Source organism: Chroicocephalus ridibundus, chromosome 3 (assembly GCF_963924245.1).
Source record: "Chroicocephalus ridibundus chromosome 3, bChrRid1.1, whole genome shotgun sequence".
Taxonomy (NCBI): Eukaryota; Metazoa; Chordata; class Aves; order Charadriiformes; family Laridae; genus Chroicocephalus; species Chroicocephalus ridibundus.
In genome coordinates this window covers 58,852,668-58,880,666 of record NC_086286.1, presented here as the reverse complement: position 1 = coordinate 58,880,666, position 27,999 = coordinate 58,852,668, and the positions used below count along the sequence as shown (strand labels likewise).

Here is a 27,999-nt window from a genome sequence, read left to right as displayed (position 1 = left end):
CCCCTCCCCCAGGTCAGTGCTGGCGCGCGGCGGCAACCGCCTCGCCCCTCCCGCCGCGGCGGCGGCGACGGCGGGCGGGCCCGCGGGGAGGGGAGGACGCGGGGCGGCCCTTGGCGGCTCCCGGGGCTGCGTGGGGGATTGTGCTGGGGGAAGGGGGCTGTGGAGTCCCTGCCGGCACCCCCCGGAGCGGAGGGGGGACGGCGGCACGGAGGCCCGCGGGCCGGGCCTGCTCTGCTGCAGCGCCCGCGGGAGGAGGTGGGCCCTGGCCCCCCCTCCCCGCCGGCTCTGCTCCTGCCGCTGGTGGGAAGGCCCCGCAGGCCGGGCTAGGGGAGCCGGTTTCGAGGGTGAGAAGGAGCCCAGCCCGCGGGAGGGTTGGTGGGTCTGATTTCTTGCCCCATCCCTTCCTCCCCCATCCGCCCCATCCCGGGCTGCCCCGGCCGGAGCTGCTGCCGGAAGGCGGCCGGGCCGCTCCCCGTCCCCCCTCGTATTCAGGTCCCGCGGCCCCCCCGGCCGCGCGCTCCTCGCCGGTGGCGCAGTGTAACGGAACCGGGGGGAGGGGGCGCGCGCCACCTGCCCCACCCCCCGCGCGCCGCCGCTGGGCCCGGCGGTGGTGCCTCCCTGCGCCCGCCAGGGGCGCCTGTCAGGCGCGCGCGGGCCGCCGCCACCGGCGGGGTCTCTCTGGCCTCCCGATTGGCTCCCTGGAGGCCTGTTTCCTGCCCGTCACGGCAGGCAGCCAATGGGAGCGGGGCTGCACCACTTGCCCCGCACATACCGGAGGAGGTGCTCCCCGCCTGCGGAGGCTGAGGCCTCCGAGGGCCCGGGCAGGCCTGACCTGGCCGCTGGCTGAGTGGGCCCGGCTTATTCGCCCATTTCGCTCGCTCTGCCGCGGTAAGCTTGGGCTGGCCGTAGCTGGAAGAACGGGTGTGAATAAAGTGTGTCTTGTGTTAAGGAGGCGCTGGAGAATAAAGGGCGGATGTGTTCCTGCTGCCCGGAGATGGCGCCTGCTGTTGTGGTGGTAGCGCTTTATCCCGTTTATTTAGAATATTGCTCAATTCCGCCCTCGCCGGCTAGGTGCCTTTGCTGCCAGGCATCTAGCGTCGAGGCTCCTGGGTGGAAGTCCATACGGTCACTGCTTCCTTGTAACTTGCCCTAAGCTTGTACAGTTGAAAAATCACTTCTGGGATCACTGTGATTCGACACGAGCTTTTGTTGGCTAAGAAAGTATGGATCTGCCTGGCATTTGTGAGTCTCCTTCCTCTTGTCAGCCCACGCTTCCAGAGACTTCTGCCCTTGCCCTGGCTGTCAGCCACCTTGGGTTGCAGTTACTGAGTTTTTCAGCCCTCTTGATTATGCAGAGGTGACAAGCCTTTAAGAAGGCAAATGTGCCTTGTTCTGGGCAGACTCTTCTGGGCTGCTTTTTAAATCCAGTACAAGTTTAAAATGAAAATAATAATTGATTTATTCTGATAAGTATGCAAATAACAGGTTTGCAAATTGGGTAAAAAGCTACAAGTGAAGAGCATATAAAATTATACCCAATATCAGTTACTTATTCTGTGGTACTCTAAAGGTGTTTTATGTCTTTTTTTTTTTTTCCCCCTGGAGTTGTATGCCTCTTTCACCAGAATTAGTGTGCTCCCTTTCCATTAAGTTATATCAGGGTGAGGTTTCGTTTGGGTTTTTTTTCAAGTTATGCATGTATTGTGCTAGCATCTAGGTATCTTCGTCAGGATGAAAGGCTTTTTCCAGTCATTCCACAATGATTTGTTTTCACAAGAAAATGCTGATTTGGATTGTTATGTTAAATGTGTGGGGTGGTATCGAGGATCCTTCTTTACACAGTTTTTGAAAAATACTCTGAAATTGGCAGTTCTTTCAATCTGTACAACTGAATTTTTTTTTTTTTTTGGTTAATTTGCTGAAGATGGATTTTGTGTCATGAGGGAAATGGTCTTCATTAATAAAAGCAGATGGGGGCGGGGCCTTGACACTGATTTTTCAGCAAGTGAAAGACACCCACTGAGGTATTCAGTCTGTGAATACTTCTGCAGTTTATTGGATTAACTCATACAATATAGTATAAATATAATAAGCTTGCTCTTAGTCTGAAATAACAGAATAAGAACTGTGTCATGTTTCCATCGGCACAAGTAGATCTGCAAGCAGGCCTTGTGGTCCCTGTTGCACACTGGTATGTACTAACAGGATCAAGACGGTAATCTGATTGACTTGGTTCTCACTCCGTTCATGACAGATGAACGGAGCTGGATCCATGCTTGGCTGTTTGTGGTACAGCAGTTTGAGCTGATGCCGATCAGTGTGGATATTCTGTAGGTGACATTCCCATACAAGCACGTAATAATCTAATTGTTGTTTTTATTATGTATAAAATAATGATTCTCAGAGTCTGATGTCTTCTTTAAGGTGCATGCTTGCTCCTGAGTAATTTTGTCGGTGGGGTTGCTGAGAGTGCAGACTGCTACACAGAATGAGCAACGGAGGGAAAAGATGCCTGCTTACATATTGACATAGCAACCAATTTCACTTTTCCACCATGTGTTGCAAGCACACAGCTCTATAATGTGTTTTGATCTTAATTAAGTGTATTTCTATAGTGTTGAAAAAAAAAGCCGTTTAATCCTAACAGTGTTTATGTGCTTAGGAGTACTAACACATGCAAAAGGAGTATGGGTCACCTTTTAGATAAGGGGAAAATAATATTATTTCTTTCCAAAGCATTGATGGATGAATTTGTTTGTTTGTTTTAAATACAGTTCTGAGGGAAGCAATGAGACTGAAACTTCTGCGCCTTCGGACTAGATCTTTCCATGCTTTAACAACAACATGCCAAAGCTTTAATAAAAATGGATGTCCACTATTAAAGCTGAATAATGAAGTTGACAGAAGAGCTCAACGAACAGCAAAATCTTGGAATTTGTATGCTCTGAAGACTGCTTCCCCTTGTTTGACAAGTCAATGTGTGCAAGTCAAGAATTGGCAGTTATTCCAAGGAAATGTATCAGCTGTGGGAAAAAATGTTTATTATCAGAGTGGGGAGGTTTTTTTTCCACCCTGGAAACGTTTTGGTGTGGTGATGACGGAAAACTACAATCTCAATACAGAGCATATTAAAAAGCTTTGGAACATATCATCAAGATTTTACTCGGTTGTATCAGCTGGTAAAATTATTCCAAAACACAGTAACCAGCCAGTTAAGAGGCCACCAAAAGCACCAAGGACCAAGCAGCCGTCCAGAACTAACCAGCCACTACTGTCGGACATGGAGGTAAAGTATAAAATTTACAGTCTGCATAACATTAAGGGAACTTCATCAGTTTAATTTAGATTCAGGTTTGTGTTTAGATTAACATTTTAATGAAATTAACATGTTTGTTTGGTGAGGAGGATTTCATTATTAACCCTAGTGTGGCCACAGAGAGATTGGAACTCTGTAAACAGAAACAAGCTTGATAGAAACTGGTGTGTCTGGTATTTTGAAGATAAAATGGAAATTTACTAGCGATGTGGAAACAAAAGTGGAGGGAAGATAAGTGGTTATCAAAGCGGAAAGATGAAATCAATTAAAAATAATTTTAACCAGTGCTCTCAAATCACGTTAATATTGAGAAACAAAGTCTAGCTTTCACAATAATTTTCCCTAGGTATCCTTGCTTGTCCAGTTCTACGCAGTTTTAAGGCTTCACTCAAACAGAAATCAAGATGGAAGCAAACCGTATTAAGATTATATTCAGGTTAAGTTTCAGATGGGAAATGGAGGTGCAGATGTAGCCGGTGTTACTTGAGGAAGATTATTCCATGCGTAGATCTCCAGGCTCCTCGGTCTACAGAGTAACTGCAGCAGCAAACTGTTTTGAATAAAATGAGAAATGATTAAGTGGAACACTGCATACTTGTGGCTGTTTCTCCTTAAGATAGTTCTGTGCAAGCCTTGATACTATCCAAGGCAGATCTTAAGCATACTTGAATATAAGATCTCCAAGGAAAATCCTGGTGTCAGAAGTGTTACTGTCCTCCTCAAGCTACAACAACTGACTTCCAGGGTATTGTTAATAAAATAGTACTCTAGATGAGACTGAAACAAGTATTGTGCTTTCAGAAATAGCTTCCACATTGCAAAATGTGTCTTGTTACATGATTTACTGAATGTGAGCACAGAAACATGCTTGCCTTCTCGTAATTTAAGCTTGTTTCATATTTTGTGTGATGGGCAGGAGTATGCTTTAATGTAACATAAAGACTCCGTTATAGACAATTTAGTTCCCACTTGAATTTTCCTGTTGCTTTGAAAAAACAAAGTGAAGAATATTAGTCCTGAAAAACCATGTAATGTTTCAAGCTTGTTATTCATGCTATGACGTTACTTTCAGAGGTTGGTTCTTTTTGTTGTTGAGTGAATTGGAGTGACTTTTTTTTTTTTAGATTGTCGAGGCTTTTAAATAGCAGCAAACAGTTTATTTGTTTGACATTTTCATATATATGTATGCAAGTAATATGCACTGCTATTTTTACTTTCTTTCATTGTGAAGAAATGGAGAAAATATTGCCTGATATACTGAAATAATTTACTTTCCGAGCAAGCTTCCACATGGCAAAATGCTGTGCCAGAAATCACATAAACTCAGACCTAACAAAAACATTTGCTATTTTGGAATAAACCCCATGTGGTTTTGTCAGATACACAGCCCCATCTACAGGGGTATGGAGAGGCTGTCACCTTTACTGCAGGCCGACAGTATTTTGGAATAAGCATTTTTTTCTACTTATTTGTGTACTTCCTTATAGATATGTGGTATAGAGAAATAACTTAAAGATGTGGCTGATTTCTGCAAGATGAGTCCTTGAGGTTTTTCAGCGTGCTGTTGGTTTTCTGTAAATCCTGGTGTTGCGAAAAAGCTGGTGCTACTTTCCTGTGCATGTGTGGAGGCAGCCAAAGAGCCCTCCAGTAATGCAGGCCCTGTTGCCAGGGCAGTTAACCTAGGGGCAGGCTCCTCCGATCTCTGGTAGTTTCTGTCTGGAAGGGCCTGACAGTTGACACTTTTCTTTGCAGAAAAGTCAGTGAATGAGATCCTTCCCACTCCTCCCCAGCGCTGGTCTTCATATGTTGTTTACAGGCAGAGTGCTGAGCACCAGCAGTGATAAAAAGGGTCGTAAGACCAGTTTTTCAGGATAGATGGAGGAGTTACTTGAAAGCAGTTAACAGCTGTAATTAGTTCATCAGTGAATAGCATCACTACTCAGTTTAGTTGATCTTGTGAAGTCTGATGGCATGAAAAGCCTCTGAGCTAATTTTTAATGTATAGCATTTCTAGCCATGTAGTCTAGAAAAAGCTTGAAAATCAAGTAAAGATGTATGTAGTATTTACTACGCTTAAGGTAAAGACTGATTCCTGTGGTGATGTGGGGATTTGAGTTCATCTCACAGGTTTCCTTTCTTAAAAATTTTTGTATGCTTAAAGTGGAAGGGGTGGGCTAAGCAGAATTGTGGTTCCATGAGCCTGTGCAGTTGTTGGGGGTGTGATGATAGGGAAAATGAGTTGTTAAGATAGTTAGGATGGCTACTCCTAAGGGTAGCTGTTGTGGTGCTCTGAATAGAATCTCAGTGAAGCCTCAGCCAGGTGTTGAGTATCTGGAGTTTCTTTCTAGCATCAGTACAGATCTTGTCGTCTGTTATTTTCAAGTTTGCAGGTGAAAATGACGTAGCAGAAAGCATGCCGTTAATCTTGACCGGCCAGTTAACACATCTATTTTAGGATTAGCTGACTCACTCATTAGAGTACAGACGTGTTGGCTATATCTTCACCAGCTATCATGGGAGTTTAGACATCGAGAGAGCCTGTGGACACATATATTTTATGTGTCTTAATCTCAAATTACACGCAATCCACATGTTCCCCATCGAACAAAATCTTACTGGAAGTTTAAGTGAAACAGTGCAATTTGAAAAACCAAACTAGTGTGCATTCAAAATGCTGTTTCAGGCATGTAGTCTAAGCAGCAAACTTCTGGTTCTAACTAAATGTAAAGTGTTCATGTTGAAACTAAAATTGCAGCAGTAAGACAGAAAATCTGTCCTGTGGTGTATCTACCTTGAAATGAACAAGGGCACATGTAATAAACTATGGGAAGCATAGAGCAAGATAATTTCAGATTATATACTAGCTAGAAGATAAGTTTGCTCCCCTTAGCTCTTGACAGAAGAGTTTCATGGCAGAGCATGAGTACTTCTAATAACCAGAGCTTTCTGGAAGAACCTGAGGTACATAATTTGCATTTGCAGTTTAGAGATTGAGAATGGATTTATACAGATCAAATTGCGATAATGCAACTTTTCAAAGGTACTGCAGCAAGGGAACTGAAAACACAGTTCTCTTCCACTGTTAAACTCAGCCTCATAGCACAGTCGTGGAAATATGCCTACAAAATTGCTTGTAGTTGTATACAATATTGTAATTACTTTTAAAGTTTACTTTCTGTTAGTGATCACTGATTTAAGATGATGTGTAAGCATAGCTTTGGAAGTGATAACAGAATTTTAACATAAAAAAAGAAGGTTTAAATGTGTGGCGGTGATTCTGGTGGCTGGTAACGAGCCCCCCAAGGAGTAGAACACCTTTTTAAGCCTTGCTGTTTGATGGTGTATGAGTGTTGCAAGAATATAATTTGGATTTTAAGTTGAAATGTATTGTGGGTATAAATGCCTGCAGATGAGCGCAGTTCTTTTGTTCGTTTGTTGTTAGTTACATCCCCATTTGTATTAGTTACAAAAAGCTGGGAAGTGACTGATCCATAATGAGACACATCACTTTTTGGATATCTTCCACTACATTGTACTGAAAAACATTATCGTGGGACATACATGGTATCAGAACAAAGAAATCCACTTAAAATGAGTAGTAGAATTTGTAGATCAGTTTATTGTGACTTGTTTGTTTAATGAAGAAAATCTTTACACAGATGAGTTTTTGATTTCTTTGCCGTGCATGAGTCAGTTCCATTGCAACTCAGTATCACTTTTCCAGTCATTTGTTTCAATATGGCATTTTAGTTACGTATGATTGTGGGATATTGAGACAAATTCTGACTGTTGTAGACTGTTTGACTGTGGTGTCAGTCAGGACTATGTTGTCAGTGCAAGATTCAGCTCAAGGGGGGACACTAGATCTGCAGCACCTACAACTGTCCCAGAAGACCTGAGACTTTCTGTGCTGCGGTGCTGTGCTGGCTCACACCCTGGAGCTTACCTGGGCAGTGAGCTTTCTGCTTGGAAAAACATGATGTTTAGTGTTGGAACTTCTGCTTGACAAGCAGGCTGGGATTGTTGAACTCCATTTATCTTTAAAATATGAATGTTAAAGCTGCTATTAGGGGTGTCTTGCTTTTGATTTCAATAGTCAACCAAGTATGTCATAAACTGTAGGATGGGAGAGCAGTAGCAAGTGTAGCTCTACTGTTAAAGCATTTGATCGGCATTCAGGGAAGAAGGGTTCACTTTGTTGCTCTATCACAAAGTTTTTTGGTGTGACTTACTCATGTCCCCTGATTTCATCTCAGTCTGTGATTTGCTTTCCCACTTAACAGGGAGCAAGTAATCTCGATAGTATTTGTACGCCAGGTTGGCAGCACAGCAATGATATTGTAGGATAGAGTGAATAAATGAAAAATGTCACACTCATGATAAATTTGAGGCAAACGATTGTCTTATGAACATCTTGCTTCAGCCTTGCCCTAACTGAAATCTTTATTCCTTTGGCACAGAATCTGATGCAGTGCACAGCCTTTGCAACAGCAGATGAATATCATCTTGGTAATCTGTGTCATGACCTGACTTCACATGGATATGTTGAAATAACAAGTTTGCCTAGAGGTAGATTTTTGAAACATATTAAAAGCAATGTTATACCTTGGGAAATGAAATATGGGTGAGGTACATAATTCTTATAACTTCGTGTATTCTTATTCTGGTAATACTCTGGAATATATAATACTGCCTATAAAAATATTGCGTTGCTAAAAAATTCCATTTGCCTAAAAAAACCACAACTAAACCTTTGAGAATAGCAGTATAACCAGCACTTACTGTTACCCTATGATAAATTTCCCCACAATTACAATAACACTAGAAGTATTGAAAAATTAGATACATGCAGGAAAAAATAAATTTGGAAATTTTCTGATACAAATAATCCCAATAGAAGTTCACTAACTGAAAAAATTCTGAAACTTTTCTTTATTTTAATTAATCTTTCAGTAATGTGAAGCACCGTAGTGCTTCAGCTGTCCAAACAGGTTTGTTATTTGTGTTGCATCTTCTTTCCATACACACATTTCTATTAATGTAAATTACTGAGGGTCAGAGAGGAGGCATGTAAGAGAGAATCTTGCTGACTAAGTGAAATTAAAAAGATATATACATAAATGCTTAGTTCTAGTAAAGAGAGTGCAGTTTATACTTTTTTTTTTTTAATTGGGCAAAATATATCTTAGCAATTCTTGAATGCTACACTTAACTAGGCTTCAGCAAAATAATTGGTCCTGGTTTCCATACAAAGTGTCTCTGATGACCTGGGAAAGTGTGGCTTGGAAATAGCTGAAGTATACTACGAGAGAAAAACAAATGGAGCTTTTTATAGCTTAAGGAACCTTATGCCCTAGAACAGCTGTGATTTTCATACGTTGGCAAAGAATGCCTTTTTTTTTTTTTTTTTTTTTTTCCCCTTTGAATGAACAGATTATATGAAGCTAAGACAATGACAGATAGTGTTTATGGGCATTTCAGTGGAGGTTATCAAATATCTGGTTGCCTGGCAAAAACTTCATAATCCAAATGCAGTAATGCTCCAGTGGGTCTCTTTCAAACACAAGATTTACTAATGATCGTCTTGCTCAGAAAGATGAACGTGGATAGACACGGTCCTGTAGAGTATAAGCATCATGTTCCTTTGTTGTTTCTTTGTATTAAAACCAACACTGGTTTCACAACTTTGGGATAGAAACTTTGTACAGTCTCCAGCATGACTGAATTATCATAAGGCAGATGTTGCTGGTATTTTACCCTGGGAGCGTGGGTTTTGTCAATTCTTTCATTTCTTTATGGTGTGTTTTTGACTCCTCACAATAGATACTCTGTTTATCAAAAGTTTGGAGGAAGCAGTGATGAAAGGATGTTGGATTGTGCCAGCAGATGTGTTGTGGTGGTTGGCTTGTGCATGTAGCAGTGGTTGGTTACGAACTCAAACATGGAATCTTGGAAAATCGAAAAATACTAGCACGTAGAAATCTAAATCAGCAGTTACTCTGTGGATTTGTTGGTTTGTAGTGTTCTTCCTAAGCATTATTCTTGTTTTTGATCTCTTTAAAAACATTTTAGAGGCAGATCCTGTAGTTCTACTTACAATGGAGCAAATTCTTTTCAGTTGCGTATGTTTTGGCTGGAGTGGATGAATAAAGAGAAGGGTGATATTTGAAAAGGCAAATGGAAAATGCAGACAAATGTTTCTTCCATGGTGAACTCAAACTTCACACCCAAAACTTGCTCTAGTGATTCATCAAAGCATGTGTTTCTGAACTGGAATAGCAAGTGAAAGAAAAGTCTTAAAAGAGTTCATACAGACCAGCTGTGTGGTCTCAATTCAGGTATTAGCAAAAGTTTATCTGATACTTAGTCATCTCTTTCTGCTGCCTTGGTGTACCTGGCCTCTATGGCATGAGCAGGAAAGCAGAGAGTGGAATTCGTTCACAGGCTGAATTTGATGCCTTGTCACTTGACTTGTGATCTTTCTGCAAAGGGGTTGAACTTTTTAAGGCTTAGGTGTTAGGCCCTGCAAATTCCTTTTTGCAGAGTCTCACTTTATAATAGAGGTAGGGGTTTTTGCTCATCCAATTTCCACTAGTTCTGCAACAAAATTAGTCATGCTGGAAAGTAATCTTTCTTTGGTCAAAACCACATCAGAACTTAAAACTCTGTCTACGTTAGTAGTACAGTGGGGCGGACCTGTAAGGAAAAAAAAAAAAACTCTGTTTTGAGAACCCAGTGTCTACATTTTGTAAGTTTTGGGGCATTCTCCTACACTAGCTCAAGTTTGGTCCTTTGTACAAATGCCCGTTAGCAGTTGGAGTACCGTAGGTGCATTTTTGGAGCTCCTCTTTCAGTTTAATTTAATGCAAAAAGAAAAAAAATCCAGTTTGTGTACTCTGACACTGTTTTCCAATGCACATCAGAAGTGTGGTAAATGAGGGTGTCTGGAAGATTTGTTTCGAAAGCACGCTTCTGATCCAAAGGAGAGTGCAGATGTACCCGCTCCTGTCTTGGGGATATGCTTTTTCAAGTTTCTGACTGTCAAAACAAAGTCAGCACAATTTGAGTGCAGAAGAGTCCCTTACTATACAGAAAAGAGAAAGATCTTCTGGGCAAGTAGATTTCAATGGTAATTTCTCTGTGGGCAACTTCCATAGTTCACTCGCATTGCGTGTCCACTTCTGCATTCTGTTCCTGGTTATTTACTGTGCCCTGCATCGGTTTTCCCTTAAGTCTTTTGTTCTTCAAAGCTGTTATATTTCGCTAACTAAAGATACCAGTGAAGTTCAGCATAGTGGCTCAGTCCATCTATGGAGTGTGACACTTCAGAGAAGCGGTGTAGTTTGATATTGTAGTTGTTTCCTGGCAAGCATTTCCATCAGGCAAATAAAATAAGGGACTGACTGACATGTTTGCATGTAACTGTTAACCTGGAATTATATGCTTATAGCCGTCATGTTTAGAAGTTTGACTAATTGTTCGATTTTTTCAATTGTTTCAAACTAGATGCTGCAAATGTTTTGGTGATTGGTACTGAGAAATCTGCAAAAGAAGATGATCCTGGCATGATTTTTTTCTTCAGGTGAGCTATAAATCATGCCCAAAACATTAATAAAATAATGTTATTAATAAAATAATAACAATGGTGTGAAAGAAGTGTTGCAACTTGTTAGATCATTGCATCGTATTACCTCATGAAACTCAAGGAATAACTGTCCAATCAGAATGATTTTAGAAAAAAAATCAGAATTATTTAAATGTTTAAAAAATAACTTACCTTCTTGTGTTTTTTTTTCATTAAACTATGATTAAAAAGCAACTATTACATAGTTTTTGTGAAGATAGTATTAAATTTCTTGAGTCACAGTGACAAAAATTGCCACCATACAGTGAGTATTGCATTGAAAAACATCTAAAATGGTATGATTACACCTCAGTTTTTCCTTGAATTCACAGGGAAGGGGCTGTTGTGTTTTGGAATGTGGAAGAGAAAAGTGTAAGTAAAGTAAAACTGTTTGTTAAAATGTTATAAGTGGATGTTTTGTCAGTCCCACAAAGCTCAGCCTACTTGGGCTTTGGGAGCTTGGATCTCTCCATGAAGGAAAAGGACTGATTTGTCCCTTAATGAGTGCAGGTGCTCGCCTGCTGCTGCCCCCAAGTGTGTGGCTTGCTGATATATCACCTTTGAAACTTGACTTGCTGCCCAAAATTAGCAAATACGTGTGTAACGTACCAAGTGGATAACATTTTCTGAAGCATTAATCTAGTGAGATTGACAAACAGAAAATTCTTGGCAGCTCTGTGTCCTGAAGAAGTAGATCAGAAAAATCAACCTGTGAATGGTTTTTTGAAAGTTTTCATTGTTAGTATATGTTGATACTGAAATGACATATCCCTTATGATAATTTGGTGCTTTTTGCTGCCCAAGAAGCGTATGCCACAGGCATATTTATTTTTATGAATATATTTATAGTTATTTTAATTTTTTTAACGTATTGCTTAAATGGTTAAATAAAACTGGATTCTAGATGCAAAGAGAAAAAGTATTGAGCTTATCTGTGTACAGGTAGATTATGTGAAATTAAATGGTGTATTAAATAGATGATGCTGAGATGCACAGAAGTTCACAGGAGGATTTTCATTAAAGTAAATGAAAATACAGAGCAATCATTTCCAGACGTGAACAATTTCTGGATTCAAGTTCGCTTTTTCTGTTTCAGACCTGAAATGTTCCTGATTTCCTGTCTGTTTTGGGGGGTTTCAGTATATCAGCTGGCCTACAAAAAGATACTAGTTCTCCCTTCAAACCTTGCCTGTAGCACACTTAGGATGCTATGGCTGTAACTACGCTACTGATTCACAGGTATTGCCAAAGACTAGCCGACTAACTCATCTTGATTTTTACGATTTGGGTACCTCTGCCCACTGGAGTACTCTGAAAAATCTCATTTGTTGTACATGCTTAAGTACCTTTGAAAATTTGATACCACGTTTTTCTTGTCAGCACTAGTTACTTTAGTTGGTCCCTTGCTAGCTTTATTTATAAAAGGAGAGGAAAACTGCCTCTTTCTGCTTACTGAAATCAGAGTCAAAATTTTAACTTCCAAACAACTTGCTTAAATAGAGGATGTGTTTTTATGCACCTGTTTTAATGAAATGAAACAAAAAAAACAACCGAACAAAAAAAAAAGCAAACAAACTGGTCTGTAGAACAGAAACTGAAAGTAATTCAGTAAAACAGAACGTAGAGAATCGCTGTGAATGATTTTTAAAAGTACTCCTGAATGACTATTAGGAGAAGAAAAACTATTTTATACTAACGGACACTTAACAGAAGAAGTAATAACTACAGACTGATCATGAGTAGGAATTTAAAATGTAAAATACCCTTTTCAAATACCTGCGTAGGAAGGTTGTGCAACAGCTTCCCCACCAAAAATAGCAAGGGCAAAAAGCAAAGCTAGCTTTGAGGTGGAGTGTCATCTCTTTTTTTTTTTTTTTTTTTTTTTTTTTTTTAAAAGGGAAATTGTGTGACGTGATTGCCTGTAATAGCAAGAATTTGCATTTAGTGAATCCAGAACATATCTTACGAAATGTACCGTGTCACAGGTAGTGCCTTCTATAAAATTAGGCTGGGCCTTGATGAAACTCACATCAGTCAGTGGAAGCCTTTGTATTCCTCTGAATAGATAAAAAAGCTATGACTCAAGTACAATTTCTCATTATCCAGAGCAATGGAAGAGCTTTGGAAGTATGCATCTTACAAGACGCATGAATTTCACAGAATCGGTTACGGTCTGTAAAGCTTTGTTAAATCTTGCACTGTACCGGCCCTGGGAAGCCTAAGCTGGTTGTAGTTCTGGAAGGGACTCTTAGTCTATTAACAGCATAATTATTACTGTATTAGTAATGACTTCACAAAGCCAGCTGGAGGACTTGGATCCAAGTGAACACGCTTTTGAAGTCTGGCATGCTACATTATGGATTGGCTATTAACTCTGGCATTGTTTTAGTGGGGTTTGCATTGCTGAACTGCCCGTGGACACAGCATAGCTGGTTGGCCGGGCTGACTGACCTAACAGCTGACACTGCCTTGCTTAAAAAGTGAAAATAATTTTTCATATCCTTCTTATACCACAAGATTTGGAATATATGGCAGGTACTAGTCATGCTAATATTAAATTCAGGATTATGAAACAAGAGTTGCAGCTGTAGGGTTGGGTTTTTTTTAGTGAAAAATGTTATTGTGTCCTACAAAAATAGTATCACCCAAAATTCTTGAAAGTAATGAAGAAAGCCAGCACTGCAAAGAAAATCCCTCTTGCAGGTGATCCAACAGATTTTTTTTTTGAGTGTGTAACCTGTAGAATATGCTTCATGAACAATTTACTAGCATACAGTTTTGCACTGAAAGATTAACTATTATCTATTATTTTGAAGAGTGTGTTTTAAGTATGACGTAGTAGAAGATTCATCATCTCTAAAGAATTTAGGCATCAAAAGTGTATTGTGGTGTGTTTGGATTTTTTTTATTGGCTGCTGTGTAGCTAAATGCCTTTCAAAACCCTGTAGGTGAGTGCTTTTTTTACTTCAGAATTTGTTCTAATTGCAGAATGATTTTTATGAGGGGAGCCTTGTAGCACATGGAAAGGAACAAGGATGAGGGATCCTAAATCAGGTATCAGAGGAGAAAGTTTTGTGAGAGAAAAGGGCTCTTTCTTCCTGCATCATGTTTTAGTGTGCTTGAGTATAAAATGACAATGAGATCCCTTCTGCAAGTAAAATTGCACGTTTAACTGTTTACAGGGTTGAATGTGGCAGCTGAAACCATTTTTACAGATTTCTGTAGTGGTAAAGGATTTCTGTAATATAACCCAACCTCTGCTAGCTGAAACGAAACTATTGATTTTAGCAGCAAACCAGTAATTTTGGCAGAAACAGTCACCTGATGTACTTATCCTAAAGATTCATTTCCACACTCGGACATCCCCAAAAATCTTGTACAGCTTGTTGTTATAATACTGAATACATCTGCGTTGTCTTTACTGCTGCTGTGGTTAATCTTTACCCTGTTTCATATATGCAGACATTAAATGACATTTTAGCCTTCAGATTCCCTGCAGTTGTTCATAGCTACAAATTCTTCCACACAGCGACAGATAGCTTCAGAAGTAAACTGTTGTTAATCACATCTGTACTTGGCACACCTATTCGTTGTTATTTAAATAACTTCAGCATGAAAGTTGTATTCATCAACCTATTATATGTGAAATCTTTGTGGAGTGATAGTATACTTCATGGTAACTGTTCCTGTGGGTGCAATTGTCTTTTTCTTAGATGAAGAATATAATGCGAGTGCTGGAGCAGCATGAAATTCAGCCATACGAAGTTGCACTAGTCCATTGGGAGAATGAAGAGATGAACTATAGAATAGGAGAGTAAGTATCTTCAGGCACCCTTGATATAAAAGCTGATAGACATCTAAAATAAATTCAAGCAAAAGCAGCTAGTCAAAATACACTTTTCCTTACTCTTTCTCAAATGAGTACAACGAGGAAAGGAGAAAAGAGTAAATCTAAATTGACAAATTTTGCTGAGCTGCTAAACTTGCAAGTAATGGCCTTTGTGACTTGGTTATGCACTAGATTTTGTGAATTACAAAGCTCCGTGCCCACACAGCTGAACATGTTCTTCAGCAATCCCAAACAGAAACTATGTACCTCATAGAAAAAAGTAAATATGCATTGAGACAAATCTGATTTTAAAGAGGATTTTCTGCATAAGCTTTCCTTAGTGCCATCTAGATTCATATACAAAGATGTAATTCTGCACATACTTCCTAGGAAAGTTACAACTTGAATACTGTGGAATGAGAAACTTGTCAAGTTGTCTTGCCTTGTTAAATAATGTTTTTTCATCATGGGGAGCAAATGATCTCTGCAGAAATATTTCTCAATGTGAACAGTTACAAAAATTATCTGTAATTTTCCAACAGCACCGAAAACCAACTCGTAGACAGGACACTATAACACTAGGAGCTGAGCTAATGAGGTTGAGCTAATTTAAGGTAATCTGATGAGAGGACAGGCTTTTGTTTTTTCCTGGCCATTTGAAAACTGCAGGTACTGTCCAGTTGTGTAACTTATGATTCCTCACATATTCCGTTGTATGTATGCAAGTTGCAGAGCGAGATTGACATGATAAGTTGAATGACTCTCATGCCCCCTTTTCCTTGTTCGTGGCCCCCTATGCAACAGAGGTTTCAGGGAAAGTAACATCTTAGCAGGGAGGGAGTGATGTTGATAAAAGTGGCAGAAGAAAAGGAAAACAGAAACATAATACAGGAGGAAGAGTAAGCAGGATGCTGGCCTCTCTCCTGCACTCTGAATTATCTGTGTGTATATAAGTAATGCTGTAGTTACCACCATAGCTTGCTGCAGTTTCATTTAAACCTAGAAAACTTGGTCATAATACTAGTCTTAAACTGAGAAACTAATTTTCAGTCAATTGTTTTAGTTATTGTCAGGCTGAGTGTAAGTAAAATAGAAGGATGGGGATTATATCCATATAGATATGGCATGCTTTCTATAAATAAACAGCCAGCCTTTCTTGCATCGTTGATTGTTCTTCAAATGTTCCTTCGCTGGTGGCTTAGTCAGTGAAAATGCTTCAATCCTGTTTTACAGAGGCCAGTCAAAGCTTCATAAAGGAGAAATCTTGTTAAATTCTGAGCTGGACAGTGATGAAGTCGTTCTGCAGAAATTTGCTTTTTCAAATGCCCTTTGTCTTTCTGGTAAGTTAATATTTTTTGTAATTGTCAGTCTGTGCTACAGACTTTGTGAAATGTCATTATAAGTGGGAGCTGTACAGTGATAAAGGCAAACTGTGTAAAGATTGATTGTGCTTCAGTGGGAGGATTTGTTTTCGAAGCTTTTACTTCGTTTTCTGTAAATTGTAATTACCCCATTCAGTGTAAATCGTCTTAAAGATGAACAATGCACTGTAAGAGACAGTTTGCAAAAGGTACACATTCTACCGAGCATCCTGTTCCCCACCCTTGAGAACTATTTTAGGACAGCAACAAGTGTAGAGTCCAGTATTAGAAACCTGTCAGTAATCTGAGGTAATTCATCCTGACATCATTTCCTCTAACAGAAAAAGTCAGGTGCCAGCTAAAGAAGTAATGTAGAGCAGTGATTCCCAGGTGGTGAGGTGTACTGGTATCAAAGGTCTGGAGTCACAGATAATGTTTTCCAAGCTTATTAGCCATGGCAGGAGAACAGCAGGAGGCAGTGGGAAGAAGTCAGGCTCAACAGTGGTGCTGCTGTGTGAGGAAATACACCTCTCCGCTGCTTCAGACCTCGAATGAGGTAGGAAGTGGGAGTAGAAGCGAGCAGCAGTAAGACCGTCCTCGAAAAGACCTTTAAAGGAAATTTGGTCTGTCTAGCCCTACTGCTTTTAGGGTAAATTACAGGATTCCTGTAGTATTTGGGGAAGCACACCTTTAAACAGAAGGGACATCAAGAAACAGAACGCCTGAAGTGATGCACCATTTGATCAAGGAGTACAGCATAACTAAATGGTTCTTAACTGTTGAAAGAAGAGCTATTGATAAAAAAAAATACTTTGTTCTCTATAGTTTTCATATTCATAGAGCCACTGCATGGAAGAGTACTGCCACATATAATGGAGCAAGCGATTTATTCTCAGGAGATAATTGGTACCAATTTATATTAGTGTGAGACATGCACATCATAAAGGAAAACAGTTCAATAATGTTCAATAAAAATAAAGGATGCAAGTACAGTCCAAGTCACATTTATGACACAGCAGAAGCCAACCTCTGTCAAATAATTGGTGATAGCTGAAATGCCTATTGGCTTTTTTTCAAGGGCTAAATTAAATGTCATTTAAGTCAGTGACTTGGATTAGGCCTCTCTATTCAAAAGATGACTGTGAAAAATGCTTGGCATTGGATTTAGAATCAGTGTCCTGACTAGATGATGCTATCAGTTAATTTATAAAAATATATAAATATAAAAATATAAAATATATAATATAAAAAATATTAAAAAAATAACACGAAAGAGTTAATTTTGACAATTAAGTCGTCCCTAATTAACTTTTTTGAGTGAACGGGGTTGTTGTCTGATCTGTTGCTAAATCGTTCTTGTCTGGGAATCTGCGGACTAAAGAACAAAAGCCTGTTCTTCCTGTAGAAACATCTTCCCAGACTCAAGCTGAGGCATAGTAGAATTCGTGCAGCCATTGCCTGTGCTGAACAGCGTCCATAGAAGAGAAGCTATATCTTCAGTGAACAGTACAGTCACATAAAAACAAAATGAGAAGATTGCATAAGTTTGACGTTAGCTTCAACAAGTACGGGGGTGGTTCTACACAGCTAACTCGCTGTGGTTTGAGCATCCTGCATCAAGTACTGGACAAATGAAGAACAAGAATTTTGCAGGACACTAGAAATGCAGTGGAGACGCTTGAGTGGCACCACATGAAGTCAGCCTGACTCCACACAGCTCATTTTCTCCAGCCTTCTTGGAGTGTAGTTTGCAAAGGCTTCGTACATACAGTAGAGCACTTAAACACACTACCTCTGAGCTGAAGCAAAAACTCTGCAGGATCTGAACTGATCCCTGGGAGAAGAGAGCTGAACTCGGGGTGGTTCTGCATGTAGAGCTGTGTCAGTGCCCAACCCAGATTTGTCCGTAGATGTATGAGCATTGATTGTAGAATACTAATGGTAACTTGCTGCAAATAATGTTTGTATGTGTCTTGAAGCAGCGTGTTGGCAGATTTAAAGTTATGATTATTTGAAAGCATGTTTACCTCTCACAGTGTTCTGCTTTGTTGACTCTGTGTTGCAGTAAAGCTGGCTATTTGGGAATCGTTATTGGATAACTTCGTGGAATCTATCCAGTCAATTCCCGAGGTGAGGTCTTGTTTGTACCTCTCCCTTCCTTTTCTCCTCTGCTTTGCAAAGGATCAGCCTAGACACAGCTGAGGATATGGAAAAAGCAACTGAATGCTTAACACATTTGGTGGTAAAGCCATCAATGTAGAGACACTCAGAACACCTGCAAAGTGGTGGGACAAGAAATCATCAGTGTTTAAAGGGTTGGGAGTGGGGTTCTCCATTGGAATAATGTTTCCCATGTTGCGCCGCTGTCACCTGCCACTGTTGAATGTGTATGCATAACAGGACAAGCAGCATTTAAAAACCGGGCCAAACGCAGTGTGTGGCAGCTTGGGCTGAAAGTAGCATGCTTTAACTTGAATATAATGAAGAGGTTGAGTGAATTACTTAAACCACAGTTTTTCATGAGACTTAATTAAAGTACAAAGCCCATATGAGGTCGCATATAAAAATGAGATGCGTAGGGTTCAAAAGAGAAAACATAGTTTTTATTGTTTTTTCATGAAGGAAATAAATGGTAATGCATTGTTGTAAAGAAAAAGTCTATAAAAAGGCTAAGTTGTGGCTAGGTAAAAGAACACTGTCATGACTTAACAATAGTTGGAAGAAAAACCAAATGATCTCTTGTTCAGGAAATCATTCATAGAAATGCTCCAGGATTTTGTCTAAATACTTAGACGACTCAGTGATTCATTGAAAAACGTAGCTGAACAGTTGCATGGTGATACTCTGACAAAGCTAGATAAACAAGGCACTAAGCAAACAAAACTCAAATGTTTATAAGTACGTTATGCATTCAGATTTTAACTCATACGTATTTCACACTGTAAAACTCCAGATTACTTAACTTCTGGTACATGCTACTTGATGAAGCAGTGAAAAACTTGTTACTTTGCAGATACTGAAGTCACGAAGGAAGGTGAAACTGTCCCATGCAGATGTAATGCAGAAAATTGGAGAACTCTTTGCATTAAGGTAACTTTTTTGGTTACACCCAAAACATTGTATTACACAGAACTTCATTTTTAAGTTGTGCATGATACAAAGACCAGAATGTGCACTAAACATAGCGGAGCAGGGTGGGGGGGAATTCCATCAGCCTTCCTTTGGCTGGAGACTGTGTGTGCTCTTATGTTAGTCAGAGGATCCACTGTCTCACCACTCACACTGTGGCAGCTCAACTACAGACAGGCATTAAGCAGCATATTGCAAATGGTCAAATTCCACACCCTTTTCCCTCCCTGGGTCCAGCAACATATGTCTCATAACGACTAATTATAGTAGATACTAGAGTATGCAAAGGATACCAGGAGGAAGCACAGGGGTAGGTGGAACTGTTAACTACAGTCTAGAGTTAGTAAGACTTTTCTGCGAGTTCCATTCTTCCCTTGACTTACTCAGAAACCACTGCTACACTGTAAGAATTTAATTGGGGGGGGGGGGTCCCCTCTCAAGTGAGACTTGACCGTCGGGAATACAGAGCATTACGTGCTCTTTTACAAAAAAAACTCAGGAAGGAAAGAGGTAAATTAAAAAAACAATTCCTATTTTAAACATTGGATTTTATATCCCTACTTGGAGAACCGTGCAGTGATGAACAATGTTCTAGTTGCCCAAAGATGTATGTGAGCAGTAGGTTAAGGGTGGGAGACTTCAGCTCTTGGCTTTATAATGTTGAGACAGTAGCCTGCGCTTATGTCCATGTAGCCAGCATGTGGTACTGGGAGATAAACAAGCTGTTAAGGAGCTCCCCAGTAACTTTTAATTCAGGTACTACTTCAGCTTCAGCAAGCTACTAGCATAGTCAAGGACTTCGCTGCAGTTATCAAAAGTTAAGGAAGGTGACAAGTTCAGGAGGCAGTTTTGCCGTAAGGCAAAAGTCATTTATGCTCAAAACTTATACAGTACAGTGTTCTCAGAAAAGTTTCAGGAGATGGGACCAATTTTAAACAATTGCTACAATTGTATTTTTATTATGAAATTAGATTCTTTTCATATTATACTTTTTACAGGAAAAATTTCTTTTTTCTTTTAACTGCTATGTAAATATTTGGTCCTATAATCACCAAAAGGAACTTTGAACTACTGTAGTACCCATTCTTTTTAGACACCGTATAAATCTGAGTTCAGACCTGCTAATAACACCGGACTTCTACTGGGATAGAGAAAAACTGGAAGAGCTTTATGACAAGACTTGCCAGTTTCTCAACATTAATCGCAGAGTTAAGGTAGGCGTCTTATTCTTACGAAAATTTTCCACACTCAGATCAGCTGTCTTTGGCTCAGCAGGGTTACAGACTGCTCCATGAATGTCTGTTTTAACTGTAGAAACTGAATAAAGAACAATAGGATCCTGTACACTATCCCCTTTTCCACGTGTTCATAACGCACTTGCATCTTTTACCCAGCTTAGGTTACCAGCCCTGCCTCACATGAATGGATTGCCTATTTCCCAAGCCACTAAATTAGGCTTTAAATAGTTATAAGAAGAGGAGATTTAATTCTTGTTCTGAAATGTGTGCAAGAAAACAAGTTAAAAAAAATGAGATGCGGAGCAGTCTTCTTACTGACATGGTCATTCAGGTCAGTTCATTGAAGGGCAACATAATGCTTACTGCTGAATCAGAGTAAGAAGCACGAAAACTACCTCTTCTGGTATAGCAACCTTAGTTACTTTTGAGGTGTTCAGATAAGCTGTGTCTTATGCTTATGGCTGTTTTCATGAGTAGATATCACCCAGAAGCAGTTTAATACCTGCAGATGCACATCTAAACTCCTGTTATTGAAATAACAGACTCCTTTATATTGAAACTGCTGTTGCTTGTGCATGTTGCCTTCCAGGACTTTATGTTCTATTCTTTCATAGCAAAGGGGTAACACCTTTCTAGTTCTGTTCAGTGAGCCCTTCTGTGGATTGCGTTAGTGATCTCATGCCACTTACGGAATCCAGATTTCCCGTGTATTTGGAATCTCTTGCAGGTAATGAATGAGAAACTTCAGCACTGCATGGAGCTGACAGACCTAATGAGAAATCACCTGAATGAAAAGCACGCTCTGCGCCTCGAGTGGATGATAGTAATACTCATCACCATAGAGGTTGGTGGGGTTTTTTTCCACTATCACACTGAAAGTGTAATAACAAGTGAAATTTATATACTTCATAATTTCAGAATCAAGATTATTAATGTAAATGTACTGTACAAGAGGCTTGGTCTTCAGTTCTTTTCAAAGTAACTTTTGAATTACAGCTATAGTTAATTTTTCGGATTATCTCATTTACAGTGTAAGCTGTTTTAAGGATTATTAAATCAAATAAAAATTCATATCAATGTGTTTACTATTCCACAGGTTCTGTTTGAACTTGCAAGGGTAGTTTTCTGATGACAGAAGAAACTGAGGAAAAAGAAAACGGACAAAACCATAAAGACCGTATGGCCCAGAAAATTCCTGTCTATCATATGCTTCTGGAAAATAGTCTAATTGTGTCTCTTGGTAATTATGTACATATTCTACTCAAATAAAATTGAAAAAAAAAATCAGTCAGTGAACATTATTCCCAACTGTTGTATTGGTGATGCTAAAGAATTCTTTATCTATGGCTGTGCTAATATAAAGCTGAGATATTAATAACGTATTTGTAGGGGAAGTAGTCCTGGATGCATGCAGAACTGATCCAGGGAGAGATTTAGCTTTGTTTCCTTCATAAGCAAGGACGGAAGGATGGACCCCTTCTGTGCTGACTGTATAAATTCGGTGAAGGACCCTACTACCTTGTCCCCTTGACAGTTAAAAAGATGCTGAGTACTCTGCTACTTCGTGCATTTCTGACTGATGATGTTTTCCCTCATTTTCCCCAGCTCCTTCTTGGATAGCCATGACGCTTGTCCCAAGCTTGGAAACTGCACTGCTATTTCTTCTCCTTAAGTTACCTGGCAGGATTTTAATATACCTGGCAGATATATTTAATATTATGTTCTACCCCATCACAAAAAGGTATTTACATACTTGTATGGGAACACATTTATTTAGAAGATATTTATATGAAAGGGGAACTAGCTGAACTTTATCTGTCAGAGGAAGATGTAGCAGAATGAGAAACTAAAGTAAGGTTCACAAAATTTCTCTATTACTAGACTGTCTGTCTTATCCTATTACCTGATTCTTACCAGTACAAGTTACAAGGAGTGAATTAGCATAGGGTAAGATATCTTAATTATCCTCTAGGGTAAAAGGGTTTTGTTTGTTTTCAGTCTACTCCTAGGCTAGAGGAGTGTAGATTGCTATCTCCACCACTCTTAGGAGAGGGTAAGGGAATTTTTTCCCCAGCAGCTTCTCTTTCTAAACGTGTTTTCAGGAGCTACTACACAATTGCTATTTTATCACCTTTTGCAAAATCAGGTTAGTCTAGTATATTGCTTCAGGAACATAATCGAAGAATTTTGTTAAAACCTCCTGAAGCATCACAAACGAGCCATGATGACTAAATTCAGGCTAGAAGTGCGATTATGTTTGCAGTAGCTTACTGTTGTCTCTGCACCTGAAAGCAGTATTTCTGGATGTGATAGTAGACTCCTCTTGAATACATCAAACACATTCACAGGGAAGGAGCTAGGAAAAGCATCCTTTTGCCGTAAGTTACGTTACCAGTGCCACAGGAGCCTCTTGAGAAGCAGCAGCTCCTCTTCAGAGTAGGCTGTCTCCTCGGAACAGGTCATACCCGGAGGCCTTGGTTCTGGAACAATGTGGCTGCTACAGCTCTGACCTGCTGAGGTCTGAACCGTCACCCCCACTCAGGGAAGTGACTCAGTCAACTGAACAGCTTGGTGGAAAAGTCTTGGAGTACTACACTGCGGAGCAGCTCCTCATCACTCATCTCCTGGTTTATACAGCGTTATTATAGAAACAGGACATTAGATCCTTTATGCAGTAGAAAAACTTGCCAAGCACCATTTCATTCCAGTAACAGAGAATTAGGTTATATTTTAATTGTAATTTTTCTAGCAAACATTTTTCACCCCTTAGACAAATAGGCTTTTTTTCCCCCCCATTTGAGTATAATACTTATGCTCAAGAACATAAGTTCCCATTCATCTCACATTGAATGTTTTTCAGTATTTCAGCTAAATTGCTAGAACACAGATTTGCAGGCCAACTGCATCTATCAGGAAAAGTGGCTTTAACGAAGTCATTTGAGGACCTTAGATGCTCTTTAAAAGCATAAAGTGTCTAGGCTTGATTACCTCAGATGTTGTGTCTTGGGACTGTATTTAAGAGTTACCAAGTCAAACACCTCAGAACAAGAGAAGCACGGTTACTTCTGAAACCTTAAATCAGTTTATATCAGCACATTAAATCGTAGCCATAAAATCGCAGTCTCTCTTCCCACCAAGCCCCCAACCCCATTTACTGTGTTGAGTGGCTGTTCACAGTTTTGCAGCTGTAGTTAAGCCTCAACTGTACATTAAGATTTTGTATCCATCTTTTTCACAATGTACCCGGTGGCAGCTGTGTCACAGTTTGAGGGGTTTTTGCTCTAACAACTAACCGTAAAACTTCTTGCAAAGTGAGAATATTCTCACGATATTACACATAGAGAACCAAGACCAAGCTGAGAAGTTGAGCGCATCAAGAACCTAACTTGAGCTTTCACAGCACAATATACTCAGAGAGCAGAGCGCTCCTGTGACCAGACAGCACTTAGGAAACTCGGGGAGACTTAGGAAATCTTGTGGGGACCCTGTGCAAGTATATGCATGGCCTCACCGGGAAGAAGTTCTATGGCAGAGACAAGACGAGACTCCAGTTCCAGAAGCAGCCCAAAACTGCCTGAGCTGCGAGAACCTTGTCTTTTGTCTGCCTCGTCCACCACACGCCTTCATCGCGTAACTGAAAAGAACCACCTTCACTACACAGTTTGCACAGTTTAAGCTCTCACCGAAATGGGTCCGTTCTAACCAGTAAGGGTCACCTAGGGGAAAAAAAAACAAAGATGCAATAGCAATTAATATAGACTATACAAAGAAAACCGAAGACTTCTAGTATACCTAGAACTCTAAAATTTTAACCTTTTTAACAAAATTAAGACTGTTTGTTAAGGCAAAATTCTGTTCATATGGAACCTTGTTAGACCATCCTTTATAAGGATCCCAGCTGCGCAGACTGCTTCTATCTGTGCTTTTTTCCATCAGATGAGGTAAAGGACAATTTACAGATGATTTTCTTTGGCAGATCTGCTACAAAGTTGTTCTAAGACTAGCTATTTGTAAAACAGCAAAGAATGCTGGGAGTAGGCACTCCTGACTTCCACTACTATTTTTGTGGGGTAACAGCTACAGTGGCTGCAGAGTCGGTCCCTGTTCTCAATCGCACGGCTCAGCACATCAGCCCAGCTGGTGGGATGAGCAACTGCATGTACGTGACATCTCCCTGTGAAAAACTCATATATTCTCTCTGAAAAAAAAAAAAAAAGGTATATTCAGTCCAGCCAGCACATACCAGCTTGGATGAGAAGAATGATGTTCTCGCCGACTTTAAGCACCTGCCTGAAACAAAAATACAAGAACACTAAAACATGTAAGAAAGAGTCTCTCTCCTTCCCCATCCTACCGGAGCCCTAAGAACCGAACAAACTTCAGCTCAAAGTTTCCAAAGGGGAAAACAAGACAGATACTTTGTGCCCACTAAATGAGTTATTTGCCCATAGCTAAGTAACAAAGTTGCCTTGTACAGGACTGTACCAGACATTACGGCAAGACACAGCTGTATGTCCTCCGTAGTGATGATGGTTGTGGTGAACCTTTTCCACTCTATGGATCCTTCATGTGTAGGCCAATTTAGAAATTGCAAGAGGCACTGGTTTACTGAGTTTGCCAGTTTACTTTTCTCAGGCACTTTCCTAGACCATCAAGATAATGTGCAAGGAAAGCCTACAGGCTGGTAGCTCCTGATCTGTGACGTACCACCTTCCTTCACCGGACAGAATTTAACATCTGCCAAGAGTCTCATTATCCTTGTCTACAAACTGGTTTATGATACTGGCGTGACAACTACCAAAAAGAAATGCAGAGTCTGAGGTACTCAGATACAGCAAGTGATATGCATGGGGTTTAAAAACCATAACCACTGCCCAAAACACATGTTGTCTTGGGGGGAAAAAAGCTTAACTATCTGTCTTAACTATCTAGGAGGGGGGAAGAGTGTCCTGAAATGTATATAGCCCCAGCTGAGAAAAGGATTTTTAAGAGACTGCAATTCTTTACAGTCAGCAGGAAAGCAAAGATCTTTGTTAACCTTAGAAAATTATTTTGCTGTAGCTATACGCTGTAGGAGGTAGCCTGTTTCTTCCCATCCCCAAAGTGCCTGCCAGTGACATATTTCTTGACATCCCCTGTGTAACTCAGTACTACACATAAACCCCAGTGCCTGAATCTCAGAAAACTAAGCAATTCCAACTATTTGGGGTCCTCCAACGTTTTTGTCGGAGTAAGACTTAGACAGACCTAGTCGCACTGGGGAAAAAGAACAAAAAAAATCCTCTCTCCTCGCACGCATAGCGTGACAACCACCCCCATTTCTGATTCTTTAAACAAACTTTGTTAAACAAACTTGAAACAAAGAGAAGCATTTTTTTCTTTCCCTCTACTTTGAGTTGTTGAAGGCATCAGAGCTACGGCTAGTATCACCGTTTCTCTCTGTTAGTGCTTTGCCCGGTTGATGTCCATCTTCAAGCTCCAGCCACTCAATAAGTACATTTTCCAAACTGGTGAAATATATTGAAGTATATTGACTACTAAATGATGGTAACTGCTAATTACTATCGCCCCCTATATACTTTTTAACTTTCCTAACTAAGCTTGAGTCAATGCTGTCGAATTGTTATTTGTTCAAAACCATTATATTAAGTATCTCATGAGCTTAAAGCCACCATTTAGATGATATTACATAGTAACGTGAACAAAGTATCAATGCTATTTCCCTTAGAGCATCTTTCTCCTCAGAACACCTCAGCTGCACAGGCTTTAAAAATGCACTCACTACAGTTGCAGTTTGAATCCTTTCTTCCAAGGAAAAAAAAAAAAACACGCAAGCACATATATTACTATAACTTTACAGTCATGCTCCAACTAAAAATGTCACTCCAGCCAAGAATGCATAGTCACGTTTGAACTTTCCCAGTTACAAGCGGGCAGGGCCCACGTAACAGGCTAATGTGGGACTAAGGCAAAGCCAGAAAGTCGAGGGCTAATCTACGCTGCAGAAACTGCGTCAGTTCAGTCACACCAACAATTCCTGATGCAGATGAGACTCCTAGCAAGAAAAATTCTATACATAGAGTTAAAACATTTCCTTAGATGACACACATTGTACGAGCAAATGATTTTTTTTTTTTACTATTATTATTATTACTTTTCCCCTGGTCTAAATTGCAGCTACTCACTAGCTGTTGATAAAGCTTTGTTCACCAGGTGTAGAAACAATTCCTTGTTAACATATTGATACTAGAAAATCAGCTGCTAGCCTGCAGAATGACAAAGATTTATTTCTTCACTTTTTTACCTTATACAGCGCACACAAAAAGTGGCTACACACCATAGTTCTCCTTCACCTCTAGGACAGCCAGACCTACTGACAACAACAATGTAAAAGCTCAGATCTGCCTGGGGGCTGACCACTCACCTGTCACAACTGTACCCCAACAGCCTCCCCACGCCAAGGAAACCAAGGCAAGAAAAAGCCGAGCTGTTCCACAACTGCTGCTGTGCCTGTACGCATGTCAAGGGGTTTCCTGGGGATCACTTTTGCCTGCTTTGTGCTTCGAATCTGTGTGAAAGATGAGTGAGATTTGGACAGAGCGTGTGAAAAATTCTAACAGGGAGGGAGGATATAGCCTTGTATGAAAAGGCTGGAGACTATCAGAGATACAATATTTACTCATCTAGCGAGAAGCTACTGCAGCTGTGGCGCTTCCCACCGAGCCTTCTCGCCAACAGGCATCAGAAGTGGAAGTGCTAGAAATGGCAACTGCACTAATAAAACAGATGTACAGCATTGACACAAACTCACGTTTTACTACACTTGTACCAGCGTGGAAGCGGTGCCCCACGCCTTCAGGGAAGGGTTCCTGCCCATTGCCTAGGACAGACGCTCCCAGCTCCCCACAGCTTTGGCAGAGCCAGCAATGGTCCTGCAGGAGCGGGTCAGCAGTGCTGCAGAGAGCAGTGAGCAAAGAGCTCCTCAGAGCAGGGACTCTGCTCCCTGATTTTTCAAAAATGCTGTCAAGTTTGAACACTCCCTGAGAACCTAAGCAGTTTGAGCCTGATTAACATCACTAGAGCTGTTAAGGTTTTGACTATAACAGCAAAAATCTACTACTCCATTCCAGATTTCAATTGAACTCTACCAAAAAGACATGCTAACAGGACTTGGGTCTGTCTGGATCAAGTTCCTCCCACTGCTCGAGTGAATTTTTACTCAGATTAGCAGACACCTTCATTATCCTATTAACACTTAAATCATCAGCAGTATGCTCATTTACAATGCAAAATATGATCTTACCAGACAAAACTCTGCCTTTAATCTGGGTACGTGCAGACCAAAGCAAAACCAAAAACCTAGGGACTGATCCTATCAGCAACAGCAGCAATACAACTAAGAATGCTGTCAGGTGCGTGGCAATATCTGAATCAGTCTGAACAATCCTTTCAAGAAGTCATAAAAATAGGAAAAGAGTCCTAAACAAGCACCTCAAGAAAGT

General features: G+C 40.3%; 1 protein-coding gene across 7 annotated transcripts; it reads left to right on the top strand.

Moving 5' to 3' along the window:
- The first annotated feature begins 1 nt into the window (after position 1).
- Positions 2 to 27,999, top strand: RMND1 (required for meiotic nuclear division 1 homolog). 7 transcript variants are annotated; one of them, XR_010070330.1, is made up of 13 exons: positions 938 to 1,242; positions 2,775 to 3,286; positions 7,777 to 7,885; positions 10,823 to 10,898; positions 11,273 to 11,312; positions 14,654 to 14,754; positions 16,003 to 16,109; positions 18,196 to 18,260; positions 19,144 to 19,220; positions 20,353 to 20,473; positions 21,225 to 21,341; positions 21,594 to 21,737; positions 22,103 to 27,993. XR_010070330.1 is itself a non-coding variant. In XM_063329309.1 (12 exons), the coding sequence occupies exons 2-12, from the start codon at positions 2,789 to 2,791 to the stop codon at positions 21,624 to 21,626; spliced, it is 1,344 nt and encodes a 447-aa protein (XP_063185379.1). In that variant the 5' UTR covers positions 2 to 12; positions 2,775 to 2,788; the 3' UTR covers positions 21,627 to 27,999. The 7 variants fall into 7 exon arrangements, 5 of the variants coding, with proteins under 5 accessions (XP_063185379.1, XP_063185378.1, XP_063185381.1 ...); XM_063329309.1 differs by lacking the exon at positions 938 to 1,242 and adding an exon at positions 2 to 12 and having other exon boundaries at positions 21,594 to 27,999; XM_063329308.1 differs by lacking the exon at positions 938 to 1,242 and adding an exon at positions 779 to 888 and having other exon boundaries at positions 21,594 to 27,999.